The 18095-nt window shown below is 59.9% G+C and overlaps 1 protein-coding gene across 1 annotated transcript; it reads right to left on the bottom strand.

The window, feature by feature from the left end:
- Positions 1-1689: 1689 nt before the first annotated feature.
- On the bottom strand, positions 1690-18094 carry LOC133081883 (uncharacterized). The gene is made up of 4 exons (XM_061178207.1): positions 17810-18094; positions 9186-9259; positions 1751-1824; positions 1690-1706 (listed from the first exon to the last, which is right to left on the bottom strand). The coding sequence occupies exons 1-4, from the start codon at positions 18092-18094 to the stop codon at positions 1690-1692; spliced, it is 450 nt and encodes a 149-aa protein (XP_061034190.1).
- Position 18095: the final 1 nt, after the last annotated feature.

Below are 18095 nucleotides of genomic sequence, written 5' to 3'. Positions count from 1 at the left end.
TCCTCCGTGTTGGAAAGAATCGGAGGGACGGGACGGGACGGGACGGGACGGGACGGGACGGGATCGCGTCTTCTCTCCTTCCCCCTCGGTTTTGTTTTGTTTGTTTTCTTTTTTAATTATTTATTTATTTTTGGCTGTGTTGGGTCTTCGTTTCTGTGCGAGGGCTTTCTCCAGTTGCGGCGAGTGGGGGCCACTCTTCATCGCGGTGCGCGGGCCTCTCACTGTCGCGGCCTCTCCCGTTGCGGAGCACAGGCCCCAGATGCGCAGGCTCAGTAGTTGTGGCTCACGGGGCTTAGTTGCTCCGCGGCATGTGGGATCTTCCCAGATCAGGGCTCGAACCCGTGTCCCCTGCATTGGCAGGCAGATTCTCAACCACTGCGCCACCAGGGAAGCCCCCTTCCCTCGGTTTTGTCTCAGCACGCCTTCCTCTCTTTCTCTAACTCCGAATCTGCTGTGCCTCCGGGCCTTGGCAATTCTTTCAAGCCGCGGTACTGAGGTGCGTCGAGGAAAGAAAACCCAAAAGAGCCCCGCCGTGCTGAGTGCACGTCTTCCGGGACCCACGCCCCACGCCGGGGGACTTGACTCGACGCCCACATATTACCGTGAAGGGCTCATGGGATGGCCAAACAGGGTCCTGTGGAAGGCAGGGTCACCCCAGAAATGCCACGCTGCCCTTGCTGCTCGAACCCTGCCTCCGCCCTTTGGTAACCACGAAACGTCAGCCACGCCGCCGACCCGTGTGCCGTGACGCCTCGCTAAACCACGGCGCCACACGCTCACCAGCCCGCCTGGAGAAGCCTTCAATCACTTTGAGCCAGGGTAGGAGGCGTCCTCCTCACGGCAAGACTGTTTCAACAGAAGACAGGAGGGAGAAGGAAGAAACAGAGACAGAAAGAAAACACCTCCGGCTGCTGGTCACGCACCCACTCAGGCGACATTTCCCACACGGAAGAAGGGACGTCCACCTCCTGAAAGGCCCCACACCGTCAAGTTCCTTGGTTTGTCAAGAGGCAGACTTGCGGAGCGCAAGCAGCCCTACAGCGGGCTGCCCCGAGCCAAACCTCCACGCCGCCCAGCGGGCGCCCCCTCTTCATAATCCCGCAAGGGCACGTTCCCGAGTCCTTCCTGGCTTGGTGGAGGGCCATGGTGGAGAGAGCTGGGCCCAAGAGCGAGCAGGAGAGGACGGGAGGAACAGCTATCACGGGGCTCCACTCAAAGCACAGGAGGCAAAAAGCCCACGAGGCCTGGCTCTCCCTCACACGGTCTCCCACCGCCGGCCGCCACGTCGGGCCGGGCTGGCACTGCTGCTTCTCAGGGGTGAGGTGGGGCGCCGAGTGATCACGTCACCGGCGGCTGGCTTCACGGAGCCTGGAGCCCAGACCGGGTCCCGGTCCCGGTGCCGGTGCAAGCGGCCCGGGCCCGATCCCTTTCCACTCTCCCCGCTCCCGCAGGACACTGACCTCAAATGCTACGTACCGATCACCTAGGGTAACCGTACACAGATGCTCTAGATGCTCGTCCATGCACCCTTTTCTTCCGGCTCCCCAGTCAGGACCTGACTCGAGAGCCTTTCCTACCATGGCCAAGAACTCCGGCACAGTACACCCGTGTCCCCGTGCCACGATTCCACTTGGGAGTCCCTGCTTCTTGAGCCTTGCTGAATGAACTACCAGAATCACTGACGTTTTCCTATGGTGAAATAGACTCTTTCGGAAGAGGGAAGGGAAGAGAACACAGAGCACGCACTCACCCAGAACACCAGCGCCTGGAGATGACCGACGTCCCCGATTTCCCTCCTCCTCCTTTCCTTCCGCTCTGCCTCCTCTGCAACGAGAGAGAGCCGAACGCCCATCACTCAGTGTGGGACCGCCACGGTGCCGGTGAACGGGGAGGGGGGGGGGAAGAAAGGGGGGGAGGGTCCGCGTACACCCCCGCCCGCGCAACCTCGAGAGAGAGTGCCTTCGGTTCCTATTCCTACCGGCACCCCCGGGTCAACCAAAAACTTCCGAACAAGGCGCAAGCGTGAAGAATCAACTCCACTCGTCCTTCGGAAATGGCACGGATGCCATCCGAGGCAGGGGGGCCGTCAGACGGAAGCAGTTTGTACACAAAGAAGCGTGTCCGGTGAAACCCTTGATCCCGTCATCCCCCAAAGTCTCTTTCCGGTGGGAAGCACAGCCATCACCCTGGCGTTTACAGGCGCGGAGCTCGTCTCCTCGGCTCTGCACCCGTGGGACTATGGCGGGACACCCCTAGGTATCTTGGCAAGCCCACGCGTGTCCTCCACAACTGACCAGCCGTTCCTAGGACGCGTGGGTCAACGGGCACCGACTCGTCTCCCCTCTGGCCGCACACAGGTCCACCGCATGGACTTTCCGGGCATAAGGGCACGTGCTCTGGGACGTGGCCCACTTGAGATTTACCCTGCTCCTCTCCTCTGGGTGGACGCTGACGCCGGAAAACGTACCCCGGTCACGCTCACCCGCACCCTGGTAACGACGACTCAGTGGCCCGCGCCTCACAGCCAGTTCCGTGGGAGACAGAAGAGGAGAGGAAGGAACAAGGCGGAAGCCTAGCGTCCAAAGAGGAGGGGCACGTGAGATACCCTATGCTCCTGCCTCCAGGCACAGACAAGGGTACCCTACCCTGGGCAGCTGTCCGAAAAGAAACGGAGGGGACCTAGCAGGACACGGCGTTGACTCCGCACAGACGTGCCAACGCCACGGCACGCCTATAGTGCCGTGAGAGCAGCCGAAAAGGCAGAAGACTACCTATCACTACGTGAGCCTGGTGGGGTCAGGGAGCAGGCGACATGCACACAGCCCTCTGCGGCCCGTTGCTTTCACCCGCATTCAACCCCGGGAGCATACATACGCACGCAAAAATGACGTGTGCTTCCCTCCGCAGACGGGGCGGGGGGGGGGGGGCGGACAACTTGGGAGCGGCCATCAAGCAACGGTGAGGGCTTTGGCTTTGATTGGGAGAAAGTCCTATCCACAGCGGCACCCCCGAGGCGGTTACAGGGAAAACGTACAAGGGACGTTTTGTACACGCTCTATAAGCGTATGTACAAGCGCGTACACACGACGCACGCGTGATACGCACGCGCGCCCAGGCACACGTTTGTGTACCTGCGTGTTTACGAATGAACGAGTGGAGCAGGGAACGAGTGAATGAACCGACGAACGAGTGGGGGGTCTGAGGCTAGAGTACAGACACAGTCCCATGGAGAGCTCCCCAGAAGGGTCTGCTGAACTGACGGCCCTCCCCAAGGTCATCTGCCTGTGTGGATGCAGGGGAGCCACTGGGATCTACACCTGTCCCAGCAACTCCAAACCACCTCCCTGCACCCCCTACCCCGGGCACTCCATGGCAGAGTGACTGCCTGACACCCCTGGAGGTGAGCAGGGGCAATCTGCCCCAGCTCCCTGGGTCCCCGTCACTTCCTCCCGCTGCCATAGTGGCCTAGACCCTCTCGGGCCTGCTCCTGAGCCCTTCAGCCAGTTCACGCAGCTGGATGAGAACAGCAGACAGGGAACCACGCAAGAAGAGGAGAAACCCAGCTCCTTGTGCCACCTCTAGCTCTGAATCAATGTCCCGAGAGAGCTAGGATTCTGCCCGACACGACCCAGATGGATGCCCGTCCCCAGGTGTGCAGACATGACAGGGTCCCGGTCGCCAGGACATGTGGGCCAGGCAACGTGGCCTCAAAACAACTCCCAGAGGGATGCGGAGATGGACCCACCGATGCACGGATTCCTTGGGATGTCCTTACCTGTGCGCTCCTACTGCCAAGGAGAAGCCCCAAAAGGAAGAGACACCACCTCCCCCAATCCCCCAGTAGGGCCAACCCCACTCGGAAGGCTTGGATGGCTCTTGGGCCTCCCTGGGCCTTTTTTGATCCGCAAAGGGCGGAGGGAGAGGCCGCGCTCGCAAGGGTGCTGGGCATTTCTGGAGCAACAGTGCCATCAAGCGGAAGCTTTTTGAGCACGGCCTCCAGCCCCTGCCTCTGGATACTGTGGGGAAGGCCTGTGACGGGAGGAGGGCTGGCTTTGGAGCACTCAGAGGATTCCCGGGCCGAACCTGGCCGCCGGGCAGGCCTCCAGAGTAGGTGTGGAAGCGACACGCGGTGGGGTTCGGGGCCGGGCTCGCCCACCGAGGAGCCCCGGGCGGCCAGGCCCGCCGCGCTCCCCACCCTCGGGGCCGGGCCTCGGCAGCCGCCATGTTCAGGAACAAGGAGCTGAAGCTCCCACCCCAGGGCATCTGGCCCCTGGATCCTGGCTCTCCCTGCAGGAGCGAGGTCGGCCAGTGGGGTCCCTGGGGTCTCAGGGCCACCGGGGACCCAGGACCCGTGGCCGGTGCCCCGGCGGAGGCCCCGGGCCCAGCCACCGTGGACCACGGGGAAAGGGGAGGAGGTGGCCGCCCTGTCCCCTGTCGGGGGCAGCACCCTGCAGACAGCCTGGAGAACGTTTCCTCATTAGTGCTTGGTCCCAGACGCAGACGAGGAAGAGTAATGCAGGGGCACTGCACGTTCCTCTCTCAGTTCGAGCTGTGTTTCGGTTTGTTTACTTTTTGCTCCCGCCAGAGAAAGTCCGGGTCCCAGGCCCCGCAGGATCCCGTGAGGCCCTTCCTGTGCCGTAGGACACAGGGTACCCAGGACCCACTCGCGATGGGATGGAAGTGGGCCACGATCGGTACGCAGAGAGGGACGGCACCCGTCCGCAGCAGGGGGATCCAGGTCCGTTTTCCGCACTCGAGCTCACCTCGGGAACAGGAACTTTGCGGCCGGGGGACGCCCTGTTCCTCGGCCTCCCTCCCCGTGGAGGACCCGGGGGTCCTGGAAGACTCCTGGGATTTTTCACAAGCGGCTCCACGTTCTGCAGATGCAGCCGTTGGCCCTGGCCAGAGGGGCACACTGAGAGCACCTGCGGCCGGCGACCAGTCAGACCGCGTAGCTACGTCAGGACCCGGCCCCAAGGAAAGGCTCTGCCCACCTAAGATCGCCTGACAACGTGTCGGGCGACTCACAGGCGTGAAAGGAAAGGGGCGCGGGGCGGGTTTCAGCACCCTTCCAGGAGGGGTACGTGTGGAGGGAGGGAGGGGTCCAGCCTGGAGACTTGCTCCCAGTCGGAAGCCCTCCCCCCACACCGCACCCCGCCCCGGGACCTGACCCCCAAACCAGCCCACCACCCACCCCCGCCCGGGCAGGTAAGAGCTGGGCAAAGGGCAGGAACGAGCCGCCCCACAGCTTGTTCCAGAAGCGGCCTATCGGGTCAGCCGGGGGACTCGAAGGCACCGCCGTGTGCCCAGGAGTATGCACCTCGTTCCTGGCCTTGGCAGACAAGCTGGATGAGGGGTGGTCATGGGGGAGAGGGCAAGGGGGGGAGGCGTTTCTCTCAGTCCAACAGAGGTGAGCTTCAGGCAGCTTCTTCAGACCTCTTCTGCTTGATTCCCTGGCTGGGCTGCAGGTGCAAGCACAGGGCCGAGACCTGGAGAGCCAGGCCGGAATGCAAGCCGGGGCCTTTCCTTCTCGTCGCTGAACTGAGGCTCAGGGCCTCGTGGGGAGAAAGCTGAAGCCTGCTGCAAATGCACGGCCCGGGGGTCCACTCGGCGGGGCTCTGCTCAGCTCCTCTCCTCTCGTGTCCTGCCCTCTCCTCTCCGGGAGCTGGGTCCGGGAGCCCTCGGGACGGATCGGTACGGATCGGGACGGGACGGGACGGGACAGGCCAGGCCAGGCCTGGGCCAGAATCCCGGAGGACCCTGGGAGATGGCACCGCAGCCACCGATTAGACTCTTCGGCTCAGGTGAAGGGCTCCTTCTGCGGTGGCTCCTGCGTCCCGCCAGCGCCGTCCCCTTCTGGACTCGGACTGCCAGCTCTCGCTGGGCCTCGGGAGCCCTCGGCACTGGGTAGCCAGGCTCCACGTGTCGTCTCTGAGCTGGACACAAGAAGGTCACTGGGCCCGCCTCGGCCGCTGCCGCCAAGGGCGGCAGAACTCCCGTTGCCCGCGGTGGTCTCTGGCTGGGCCGCACCGTGGGCCCAGAGAGGCCTCCGGGGGCCCTGGGCCCGCCCAGGCCGAACCTGCTCTGGCTCCGAGGGGAAGGGGCACGCGGCCAAATGGCCGCAGAACCCCGGCCTGGCCTCCTTCGGAGCAGCTTCCTCTAGGCCCGCCCAGACGTGGCGGCCACCAGGGTCCACCGAGACTCCACTTCCTGTAGCCCCACACGCCAGGCGGCCGGGCTGTGCGCCCTGTGCCACTGCCCGTCTCTGGAGCCTCCACGGGCACCGCCGGGCCTTGGGCCATGCTTCCCGCCCCTTCCCAGGCGGAGCTCTTGACTTCCCGGGGGCCACTGTCCAGTGTTCCCGACTTCAATCCCTTGTCACTCCTCCCCAGGAAGGGACGGTACAGGGTTCACGGGATCGGCGGACCCGTTCCTCTTGATGGCAGTGTTGCACCACGAACGGCAACCTGCCCTTCCCCTTCCCCTCCCCCCAGGCCCCTCTCCCTCTGCCCTTTGCCGAGGGAAAAATGAAATGCCAACCCCTGCCCAACCTGGCAAAAGCAAGATGGCTCATCAACCTGCCCACTTCAGAGGGGTGCGCCTCAAAGTCCGGCCCTCCATCCTGCGGGGCCTCGTCTCTGTGGGGTCCTCTTAGCCTGCCTTTATGACTCCCCATCCAGGCACCCAGCCGTGGACCGGCAGCTGTGTCTTTCGCAACCCACATTTGCCTAAGACCTCGGGAAACACTCTGAGTGTGAGCACAGAGATCCAGTCACGTCCGGCCGGTGCCTGGCGAGGCTCCTTCTCACCAGTCACCGAGGGGCAAGCAGCCCGACGCAAAGGGCCGGCAGCCCACAGGCACAGACGCGGTGCGGGGCGAGCTCGGCCTCCTATGGCAAGACGATGGACGGCCCCCGAGGACCTGGCTCTTCTCCCACGGCGGCCCGGGGGCGGGGGGTGGGAGTGGGGTTTGGTGTTCAGGCGTGGACGGTGGCACACACGGGTCAGTCGGGAGGGGCGGCCGGGCGCTGCCCCAGAGACGCCGGAGCGGGTCAGTCTCCTGACACCGCCCAGGGCAAGGCCAGGGATGGGAAGACACCCCCGGGGTGGGTGTGTGGGTGGGTGTAGGCGCCCGCCAACTCGCTGTGCTTTACACCTCGGAGCGACTGGGAGCCACCGGGGACTCCCCCTTAGTTTCTTTCCGCTGCACTGGGGAAGGTGGTTTAGACACAGGTTCCTGCCCTTAAGCATCCTCTCAAGGCCCGCCTGGTTGCGCTGACTTGGGTGGAGGGCGGGGTGGGCCACTGGGGACACTGCTGCCACCGGCCCCACCCATGTTGGCTGAAGGAACACACTCTGGATGCCAAGTGCTCCAGGGACACGAGGCCTTGGAAAGAGAAGAGAGCCCTGGTCCACCGCCGCCTCGGGAAGCACCACGCGTCCTCCGTGTTGGAAAGAATCGGAGGGACGGGACGGGACGGGACCCTCCTTCCCCTCTCGGTTTTGTTTGTTTGTTTTCTTTTTTTAATTATTTATTTATTTTTTGGCTGTGTTGGGTCTTCGTTTCTGTGCGAGGGCTTTCTCCAGTTGCGGCGAGTGGGGGCCACTCTTCATCGCGGTGCGCGGGCCTCTCACTGTCGCGGCCTCTCCCGTTGCGGAGCACAGGCCCCAGATGCGCAGGCTCAGTAGTTGTGGCTCACTGGGGCTTAGTTGCTCCGCGGCATGTGGGATCTTCCCAGATCAGGGCTCGAACCCGTGTCCCCTGCACTGGCAGGCAGATTCTCAACCACTGCGCCACCAGGGAAGCCCCCTTCCCTCGGTTTTGTCTCAGCACGCCTTCCTCTCTTTCTCTAACTCCCGAATCTGCTGTGCCTCCGGGCCTTGGCAATTCTTTCAAGCCGCGGTACTGAGGTGCGTCGAGGAAAGAAAACCCAAAAGAGCCCCGCCGTGCTGAGTGCACGTCTTCCGGGACCCACACGGCCCCACGCCGGGGGACTTGACTCGACGCCCACATATTACCGTGAAGGGCTCATGGGATGGCCAAACAGGGTCCTGTGGAAGGCAGGGTCACCCCAGAAATGCCACGCTGCCCTTGCTGCTCGAACCCTGCCTCCGCCCTTTGGTAACCACGAAACGTCAGCCACGCCGCCGACCCGTGTGCCGTGACGCCTCGCTAAACCACGGCGCCACACGCTCACCAGACCGGCCTGGAGAAGCCTTCAATCACTTTGAGCCAGGGTAGGAGGCGTCCTCCTCACGGCAAAGACTGTTTCAACAGAAGACAGGAGGGAGAAGGAATGAAACAGAGACAGAAAGAAAACACCTCCGGCTGCTGGTCACGCACCCACTCAGGCGACATTTCCCACACGGAAGAAGGACGTCCACCTCCTGAAAGGCCCCACACCGTCAAGTTCCTTGGTTTGTCAAGAGGCAGACTTGCGGAGCGCAAGCAGCCCTACAGCGGGCTGCCCCGAGCCAAACCTCCACGCCGCCCCAGCGGGCGCCCCCTCTTCATAATCCCGCAAGGGGCACGTTCCCGAGTCCTTCCTGGCTTGGTGGAGGGCCATGGTGGAGAGAGCTGGGCCCAAGAGCGAGCAGGAGAGGACGGGAGGAACAGCTATCACGGGGCTCCACTCAAAGCACAGGAGTGCAAAAAAGCCACGATGCCTGGCTCTCTCCCTCACACGGTCTCCCACCGTCACGGCCCGCCACGTCGGGCCGGGCTGGCACTGCTGCTTCTCAGGGGTGAGGTGGGGCGCCGAGTGATCACGTCACCGGCGGCTGGATTCACGGGAGCCTGGAGCCCAGACCGGGTCCCGGTCCCGGTGCCGGTGCAAGCGGCCCGGGGCCCGATCCCTTTCTCCACTCTCCCCGCTCCCGCAGACACTGACCTCAAATGCTACGTACCGATCACCTAGGGTAACCGTACACAGATGCTCTAGATGCTCGTCCCATGCACCCTTTTCTTCCGGCTCCCCAGTCAGGACCTGACTCGAGAGCCTTTCCTACCATGGCCAAGAACTCCGGCACAGTACACCCCGTGTCCCCGTGCCACGATTCCACTTGGAGTCCCTGCTTCTTGAGCCTTGCTGAATGAACTCACCAGAATCACTGACGTTTTTCCTATGGTGAAATAGACTCTTTCGGAAGAGGGGAAGGGAAGAGAACACAGAGCACGCACTCACCCAGAACACCAGCGCCTGGAGATGACCGACGTCCCCGATTTCCCTCCTCCTCCTTTCCTTCCGCTCTGCCTCCTCTGCAACGAGAGAGAGCCGAACGCCCATCACTCAGTGTGGGACCGCCACGGTGCCGGTGAACGGGGAGGGGGGGGGGAAGAAAGGGGGGGAGGGTCCGCGTACACCCCCGCCCGCGCAACCTCGAGAGAGAGTGCCTTCGGTTCCTATTCCTACCGGCACCCCCGGGTCAACCAAAAACTTCCGAACAAGGCGCAAGCGTGAAGAATCAACTCCACTCGTCCTTCGGAAATGGCACGGATGCCATCCGAGGCAGGGGGGCCGTCAGACGGAAGCAGTTTGTACACAAAGAAGCGTGTCCGGTGAAACCCTTGATCCCGTCATCCCCCAAAGTCTCTTTCCGGTGGGAAGCACAGCCATCACCCTGGCGTTTACAGGCGCGGAGCTCGTCTCCTCGGCTCTGCACCCGTGGGACTATGGCGGGACACCCCTAGGTATCTTGGCAAGCCCACGCGTGTCCTCCACAACTGACCAGCCGTTCCTAGGACGCGTGGGTCAACGGGCACCGACTCGTCTCCCCTCTGGCCGCACACAGGTCCACCGCATGGACTTTCCGGGCATAAGGGCACGTGCTCTGGGACGTGGCCCACTTGAGATTTACCCTGCTCCTCTCCTCTGGGTGGACGCTGACGCCGGAAAACGTACCCCGGTCACGCTCACCCGCACCCTGGTAACGACGACTCAGTGGCCCGCGCCTCACAGCCAGTTCCGTGGGAGACAGAAGAGGAGAGGAAGGAACAAGGTGGAAGCCTAGCGTCCAAAGAGGAGGGGCACGTGAGATACCCTATGCTCCTGCCTCCAGGCACAGACAAGGGTACCCTACCCTGGGCAGCTGTCCGAAAAGAAACGGAGGGGACCTAGCAGGACACGGCGTTGACTCCGCACAGACGTGCCAACGCCACGGCACGCCTATAGTGCCGTGAGAGCAGCCGAAAAGGCAGAAGACTACCTATCACTACGTGAGCCTGGTGGGGTCAGGGAGCAGGCGACATGCACACAGCCCTCTGCGGCCCGTTGCTTTCACCCGCATTCAACCCCGGGAGCATACATACGCACGCAAAAATGACGTGTGCTTCCCTCCGCAGACGGGGCGGGGGGGGGGGGGGGGGACAACTTGGGAGCGGCCATCGAGCAACGGTGAGGGCTTTGGCTTTGATTGGGAGAAAGTCCTATCCACAGCAGCACCCCCGAGGCGGTTACAGGGAAAACGTACAAGACAAGGGACGTTTTGTACACGCTCTATAAGCGTATGTACAAGCGCGTACACACGACGCACGCGTGATACGCACGCGCGCCCAGGCACACGTTTGTGTACCTGCGTGTTTACGAATGAACGAGTGGAGCAGGGAACGAGTGAATGAACCGACGAACGAGTGGGGGGTCTGAGGCTAGAGTACAGACACAGTCCCATGGAGAGCTCCCCAGAAGGGTCTGCTGAACTGACGGCCCTCCCCAAGGTCATCTGCCTGTGTGGATGCAGGGGAGCCACTGGGATCTACACCTGTCCCAGCAACTCCAAACCACCTCCCTGCACCCCCTACCCCGGGCACTCCATGGCAGAGTGACTGCCTGACACCCCTGGAGGTGAGCAGGGGCAATCTGCCCCAGCTCCCTGGGTCCCCGTCACTTCCTCCCGCTGCCATAGTGGCCTAGACCCTCTCGGGCCTGCTCCTGAGCCCTTCAGCCAGTTCACGCAGCTGGATGAGAACAGCAGACAGGGAACCACGCAAGAAGAGGAGAAACCCAGCTCCTTGTGCCACCTCTAGCTCTGAATCAATGTCCCGAGAGAGCTAGGATTCTGCCCGACACGACCCAGATGGATGCCCGTCCCCAGGTGTGCAGACATGACAGGGTCCCGGTCGCCAGGACATGTGGGCCAGGCAACGTGGCCTCAAAACAACTCCCAGAGGGATGCGGAGATGGACCCACCGATGCACGGATTCCTTGGGATGTCCTTACCTGTGCGCTCCTACTGCCAAGGAGAAGCCCCAAAAGGAAGAGACACCACCTCCCCCAATCCCCCAGTAGGGCCAACCCCACTCGGAAGGCTTGGATGGCTCTTGGGCCTCCCTGGGCCTTTTTTGATCCGCAAAGGGCGGAGGGAGAGGCCGCGCTCGCAAGGGTGCTGGGCATTTCTGGAGCAACAGTGCCATCAAGCGGAAGCTTTTTGAGCACGGCCTCCAGCCCCTGCCTCTGGATACTGTGGGGAAGGCCTGTGACGGGAGGAGGGCTGGCTTTGGAGCACTCAGAGGATTCCCGGGCCGAACCTGGCCGCCGGGCAGGCCTCCAGAGTAGGTGTGGAAGCGACACGCGGTGGGGTTCGGGGCCGGGCTCGCCCACCGAGGAGCCCCGGGCGGCCAGGCCCGCCGCGCTCCCCACCCTCGGGGCCGGGCCTCGGCAGCCGCCATGTTCAGGAACAAGGAGCTGAAGCTCCCACCCCAGGGCATCTGGCCCCTGGATCCTGGCTCTCCCTGCAGGAGCGAGGTCGGCCAGTGGGGTCCCTGGGGTCTCAGGGCCACCGGGGACCCAGGACCCGTGGCCGGTGCCCCGGCGGAGGCCCCGGGCCCAGCCACCGTGGACCACGGGGTAAGGGGAGGAGGTGGCCGCCCTGTCCCCTGTCGGGGGCAGCACCCTGCAGACAGCCTGGAGAACGTTTCCTCATTAGTGCTTGGTCCCAGACGCAGACGAGGAAGAGTAATGCAGGGGCACTGCACGTTCCTCTCTCAGTTCGAGCTGTGTTTCGGTTTGTTTACTTTTTGCTCCCGCCAGACAGAGTCCGGGTCCCAGGCCCCGCAGGATCCCGTGAGGCCCTTCCTGTGCCGTAGGACACAGGGTATCCAGGACCCACTCGCGATGGGATGGAAGTGGGCCACGATCGGTACGCAGAGAGGGACGGCACCCGTCCGCAGCAGGGGGATCCAGGTCCGTTTTCCGCACTCGAGCTCACCTCGGGAACAGGAACTTTGCGGCCGGGGGACGCCCTGTTCCTCGGCCTCCCTCCCCGTGGAGGACCCGGGGGTCCTCTTGTTTGGGGAAGACTCCTGGGATTTTTCACAAGCGGCTCCACGTTCTGCAGATGCAGCCGTTGGCCCTGGCCAGAGGGGCACACTGAGAGCACCTGCGGCCGGCGACCAGTCAGACCGCGTAGCTACGTCAGGACCCGGCCCCAAGGAAAGGCTCTGCCCACCTAAGATCGCCTGACAACGTGTCGGGCGACTCACAGGCGCGAAAGGAAAGGGGCGCGGGGCGGGTTTCAGCACCCTTCCAGGAGGGGTACGTGTGGAGGGAGGGAGGGGTCCAGCCTGGAGACTTGCTCCCAGTCGGAAGCCCTCCCCCCACACCGCACCCCGCCCCGGGACCTGACCCCCAAACCAGCCCACCACCCACCCCCGCCCGGGCAGGTAAGAGCTGGGCAAAGGGCAGGAACGAGCCGCCCCACAGCTTGTTCCAGAAGCGGCCTATCGGGTCAGCCGGGGACTCGAAGGCACCGCCGTGTGCCCAGGAGTATGCACCTCGTTCCTGGCCTTGGCAGACAAGCTGGATGAGGGGTGGTCATGGGGGAGAGGGCAAGGGGGGGAGGCGTTTCTCTCAGTCCAACAGAGGTGAGCTTCAGGCAGCTTCTTCAGACCTCTTCTGCTTGATTCCCTGGCTGGGCTGCAGGTGCAAGCACAGGGCCGAGACCTGGAGAGCCAGGCCGGAATGCAAGCCGGGGCCTTTCCTTCTCGTCGCTGAACTGAGGCTCAGGGCCTCGTGGGGAGAAAGCGGAAGCCTGCTGCAAATGCACGGCCCGGGGGTCCACTCGGCGGGGCTCTGCTCAGCTCCTCTCCTCTCGTGTCCTGCCCTCTCCTCTCCGGGAGCTGGGTCCGGGAGCCCTCGGGACGGATCGGGACGGGACGGGACGGGACGGGACAGGCCAGGCCAGGCCTGGGCCAGAATCCCGGAGACCCTGGGAGATGGCACCGCAGCCACCGATTAGACTCTTCGGCTCAGGTGAAGGGCTCCTTCTGCGGTGGCTCCTGCGTCCCGCCAGCGCCGTCCCCTTCTGGACTCGGACTGCCAGCTCTCGCTGGGCCTCGGGAGCCCTCGGCACTGGGTAGCCAGGCTCCACGTGTCGTCTCTGAGCTGGACACAAGAAGGTCACTGGGCCCGCCTCGGCCGCTGCCGCCAAGGGCGGCAGAACTCCCGTTGCCCGCGGTGGTCTCTGGCTGGGCCGCACCGTGGCCCAGAGAGGCCTCCGGGGCCCTGGGCCCGCCCAGGCCGAACCTGCTCTGGCTCCGAGGGGAAGGGGCACGCGGCCAAATGGCCGCAGAACCCCGGCCTGGCCTCCTTCGGAGCAGCTTCCTCTAGGCCCGCCCAGACGTGGCGGCCACCAGGGTCCACCGAGACTCCACTTCCTGTAGCCCCACACGCCAGGCGGCCGGGCTGTGCGCCCTGTGCCACTGCCCGTCTCTGGAGCCTCCACGGCACCGCCGGGCCTTGGGCCATGCTTCCCGCCCCTTCCCAGGCGGAGCTCTTGACTTCCCGGGGCCACTGTCCAGTGTTCCCGACTTCAATCCCTTGTCACTCCTCCCCAGGAAGGGACGGTACAGGGTTCGCGGGATCGGCGGACCCGTTCCTCTTGATGGCAGTATTGCACCACGAACGGCAACCTGCCCTTCCCCTTCCCCTCCCCCAGGCCCTCTCCCTCTGCCCTTTGCCGAGGGAAAAATGAAATGCCAACCCCTGCCCAACCTGGCAAAAGCAAGATGGCTCATCAACCTGCCCACTTCAGAGGGGCGCGCCTCAAAGTCTGGCCCTCCATCCTGCTCCTGCGGGGCCTCGTCTCTGTGGCGTCTCAGCGTAGTGTGCTTGGCATCTGGGAATGATTTCCTCTTGATGGCAGTGTTGCACCAAAAATACCATCCTGCCCTTCCTCACCACCCCCTCCCCCGTCTCCTAGACCTGTCCTTGCGCCCCTTTGTGAGGGGAAAAATACACCAACTCCTGTCCAACCTGTCTCCAACATGGCGGCTCACCGTTTTGGGCAAATTTGGGTAGCACTTCCACATTTGGATGAGCAGAGCCTCATTCCTGTTTGGTCCTCTTAGCCTGCCTCCTGGCCAGAAAAGGAAAGGTTCCTCATCCAGGTAGCTAGCAGTGGATCTGAACCTATTCCCTATCCGTTCCTGTGTCTTTAGCACTGGAGTAGGGCAAGAGACCTCAGCAGATGCACCACACGCGGTCCTAGCCCCTGCTTACTAGTGCTAGCCGAGGTACAGTCTAGAGTCACAGAGAGGCCAGCCTGATGGTTTTACACACAGGTCAGTCCAGAGGAGGCAGATTCCATATCAGAGACACCAAAGGAACCAGTGTTGGTGGAGGATCACTCTGTTTACCACTGTTTAACACAATGCCAGGAATTAAATATAAATTGCTCTAAATCAGTGTAAAAAGCCCTATCTTTAGGTAATGCCAAGTCTAGCATTTCCTTTTTAAAAACATTTTATGGCTTCCCCCACCCACCCACCCAATCACTAATGTAGGGTCTCTACCTCATAAAAGAACAAATAATATCAGTGGAAGTCTTTCCAGAAGAAAATCATCAGTATTTGGTAACCTTTTGTTTCAACAGAGAAGATGTTTATCCCTTTTACTAGGCAATGCAAAGGAAGGGTAATGCAAATATATTACGGTTGTTTTGTTTTGACCCTTTTAATAATGTCTAGGTCTTAATCTCCAGAGTTTCTTAAGCCCATCTTGTTATGTATTGGGAAGGATGTCTCTACCCTTTCATTATACATTTATTGAGATATTCATCCTCTTCTGGAATCACCGGATCAAAGTCTGTTATCAATACTTCTTGTCCATAATGATCAACTGAGTCCCTAATTCCTTGTTTCCAATTGATTTCAAGTTCCTCCTGTTTGGAAAGACACCTGGGACCTCAAGCAGACAGGCCTCTTTATATGTCCGGGTGTTAACTTTGGTCAAAAGGGCACAGTTATATCACCTTGCTCACAGCCTTGGGTAGGGAGTTTGCGTGGGTCAGGACCTAGTCACTGGCTTAATAAATAGGAGGGTCTCAGCATCCTTTCCACTTAACATTAACTTGCAAAATGTTTAGAAATCTTAGAAGTGTGTAAAAAAAGGGAAATCAAGGGTTTCGGTATCCCTATAACGAGGTGTTTTTAAAAATTAGTGACACTTGACTCTGCAACAGTGCGCCTAAGAGGGAAAACATTTCAGAGACATTGATTTTTAACTTCTTTTTCCCCGACTTTACCCACCCAGTGCTCAAAAATCCAACACTCGGAGGGGTACGTTTCACAAAGTTCTAACCTTTCGAAGGGTTGATTAGAATATGGAAAATATACCATTCACTGAAACCGAGAAAATTAACAAAAGTCCTGACAATCAAGTGCTCTACGAATGTTTTTTATAAGCCAATTCCATAAATAAATATCCAGTTAGAAACAAAGTTTACAGGATTTTAAATTATCAATGGTGAAAGAGTATATGCTTAGGGTAATGTTAGTACACACATGAAAATCTACAGGAGGAAAACTTTAAAATTCCCGTAGGACAGACAAGTAGACTTAAACAAGAATAAAGATGTACTACATTCTCGGATAAACAGACTTAGACTCAAGAACATAACAATTCTTCATCAGTTAATCAAGCAATCCATTCTAATCCCAAAGAAAATCCAAAAGGCTTTTGAACACTTTGTTATTTTCCACTGTTAATAAGGGAAAACAAACAGGCAGCGATATCCAAGAGAGTTATGACAATGAATAGCCATGTTGTGAGAGAACTAGTCATACCACATGTGAAAATATATAGTAGAACACAAAGTTCAAGAGTAGACCTGAAGACATACAAGAATTTAGTATACACTGAGGCAGCCTCCCAAACCAATGAGAGTACAGACAGCCTTGGGACAAAGTGATACCCATCTAGAATAGGCTCATAGTTCCACACCTCTCACAATAAACCACGATGAACTGTACAGGGATCCAAGAATTAAAGGTACAATGCACAGAACCATACAACTACTAGAAGAAATAATGGGCAAGATTCCTTTATAGCTCGAGAGCAGGAAAAGCCTTTTGTACGTCTGACCCAAAAATCCATTAAAAAAAAAAAAAGGATAAATGTGAACACCTAAAATTTACCATGCTAACGAAAAAAGCACAATCGAAGTTAGAAAAGCATTGATAAACGGGAAAAAAGTATTTAATTCACATCAGTAGTCTTCCTAACACAGAGAGCAAGCTTCTAGATATCGTTTAAGAGTAACAACCAAGAGAAAAAGACATTACTAGTTCACAGAAAAAGAGCCACAAAAGGCTCTTAAATATACAAAAAGATTCCCCAGCCGCACATATAAAGGAAATACAAACAAAAACTACACTATAATTTCATACAAAGTATGAGTTCCCAACCAAGACCTGCCCTTTCAGAGGGGCCTGTATTACCTGCCATTTCCTCACCTCTCTTGAGTCTGACTTGTCTCAAATCCCCTTTACCCATGACATGGTTATAATCCCACTGTAAACAAAGTACAGTCCTTTATATGAAAATCCCTGACCCTTTAATTTCGATTGCCCTCTCATGCCATCAAATGTCTACAGAAGTTCTTCGAATTTTTAAATTTTGGTAATAAGGCCAATCTTCTGCCAATTATCAGTAACAAGAAACAAGCATTTGCACGAACACGCACCCTTAACAGTGTCATAAAAAAAACTGGTTTTTTTTTCCTTTTGGAGTTTTTTGTCCACATATAATTTGCTCCCCTTATTCATATTTTGTATTATTACCATGAACTTTTATCTTTGATAACCTGAAATTATTTCTTTAAAAAGCTTCATTGCTTCTTTCATTAATAAAAGGCCTCCTGTTACTGCACAGAACTGTAAATAGATAAAAACATTAACCACCAGTATTCCCATCACTTGCAGAGAGACCCTGAAAATTTGGGGGTTTATTCTTCCATGTGGTTAAATGCATACGTGAAAATGGAGCTAGAACTTTTTTAGGTCAAAAATTCATGAAAGGAAATGTTACTTCTCTAGGGATACATTCCGGGGAGCCCAGTCCCTGTCGGCAGCGCACTCAATCCCACCCAACCACGCCGACCCTCCTGCGGCCACGTAAATGGGGAGGGAAGGAAGAAGGAGCTGGCGGCCCCGCACTCTCCTCCTGCCCTCCCCGCCCTCTGGCCACAGGGAACCGCTTCCCTAGGGGCTCTACTTGGACGCTCTCCCTACTGGCGCCAGGGCACAGAACTCAGGCGGCGGTACAATCCCGGCGCCCACGCTCAGCCAGCCTCGCCTAAACGCCAGACCACGGCCGGGCCCACGCGGCGCCCCCTCGGCCCGTCCCCGCCTCCCCCCGAGCCGGCCAGGATGCAGCGACCATTGGCCTACGGCGCACGCCAGGCATAGGCTGCCCAGACGCTAGAGGACGGGGAGGGTCCCCGGGATCAGAAAGGCTGCCGGACGGAGCCCAGCCCCCGGCCCCGCGTCGCCCCGCGTCAGGGAAAAGAAACGAAGGAGGCTGAGGGGACCCACCTGGCTGAGGCCACGCTCCGGCGGGAAAAACCCGGTCAGCTCTGAACCTTGCGCGGGGGCCGGCGGGACTCGACGGCGCCCCACGCCCACCCCTGCCGTAAAGCGGCGCCTGCGTGGCCCCGCGTAGACGACCCCACCCCCACCCCCACCCCGCCCCCTGTCGTCGGCGTCTCCTCGGAGAAGCCCGGGAGGTGGGGCGCGGCGGGGGGGAGGGGGAGGGGGAGAGGAGGGGTTGGGAATCCGGGTTCCTCGGTGTTGGCCCCGCCCAGGGGAGGGGTGGGACATC

The sequence above is a fragment of the Eubalaena glacialis genome, chromosome X, assembly GCF_028564815.1.
Source record: "Eubalaena glacialis isolate mEubGla1 chromosome X, mEubGla1.1.hap2.+ XY, whole genome shotgun sequence".
Lineage (NCBI taxonomy): Eukaryota > Metazoa > Chordata > Mammalia > Artiodactyla > Balaenidae > Eubalaena > Eubalaena glacialis.
Note: the sequence above shows the minus strand (reverse complement) of the source record. Positions and strands in the feature narration are given on the sequence as shown.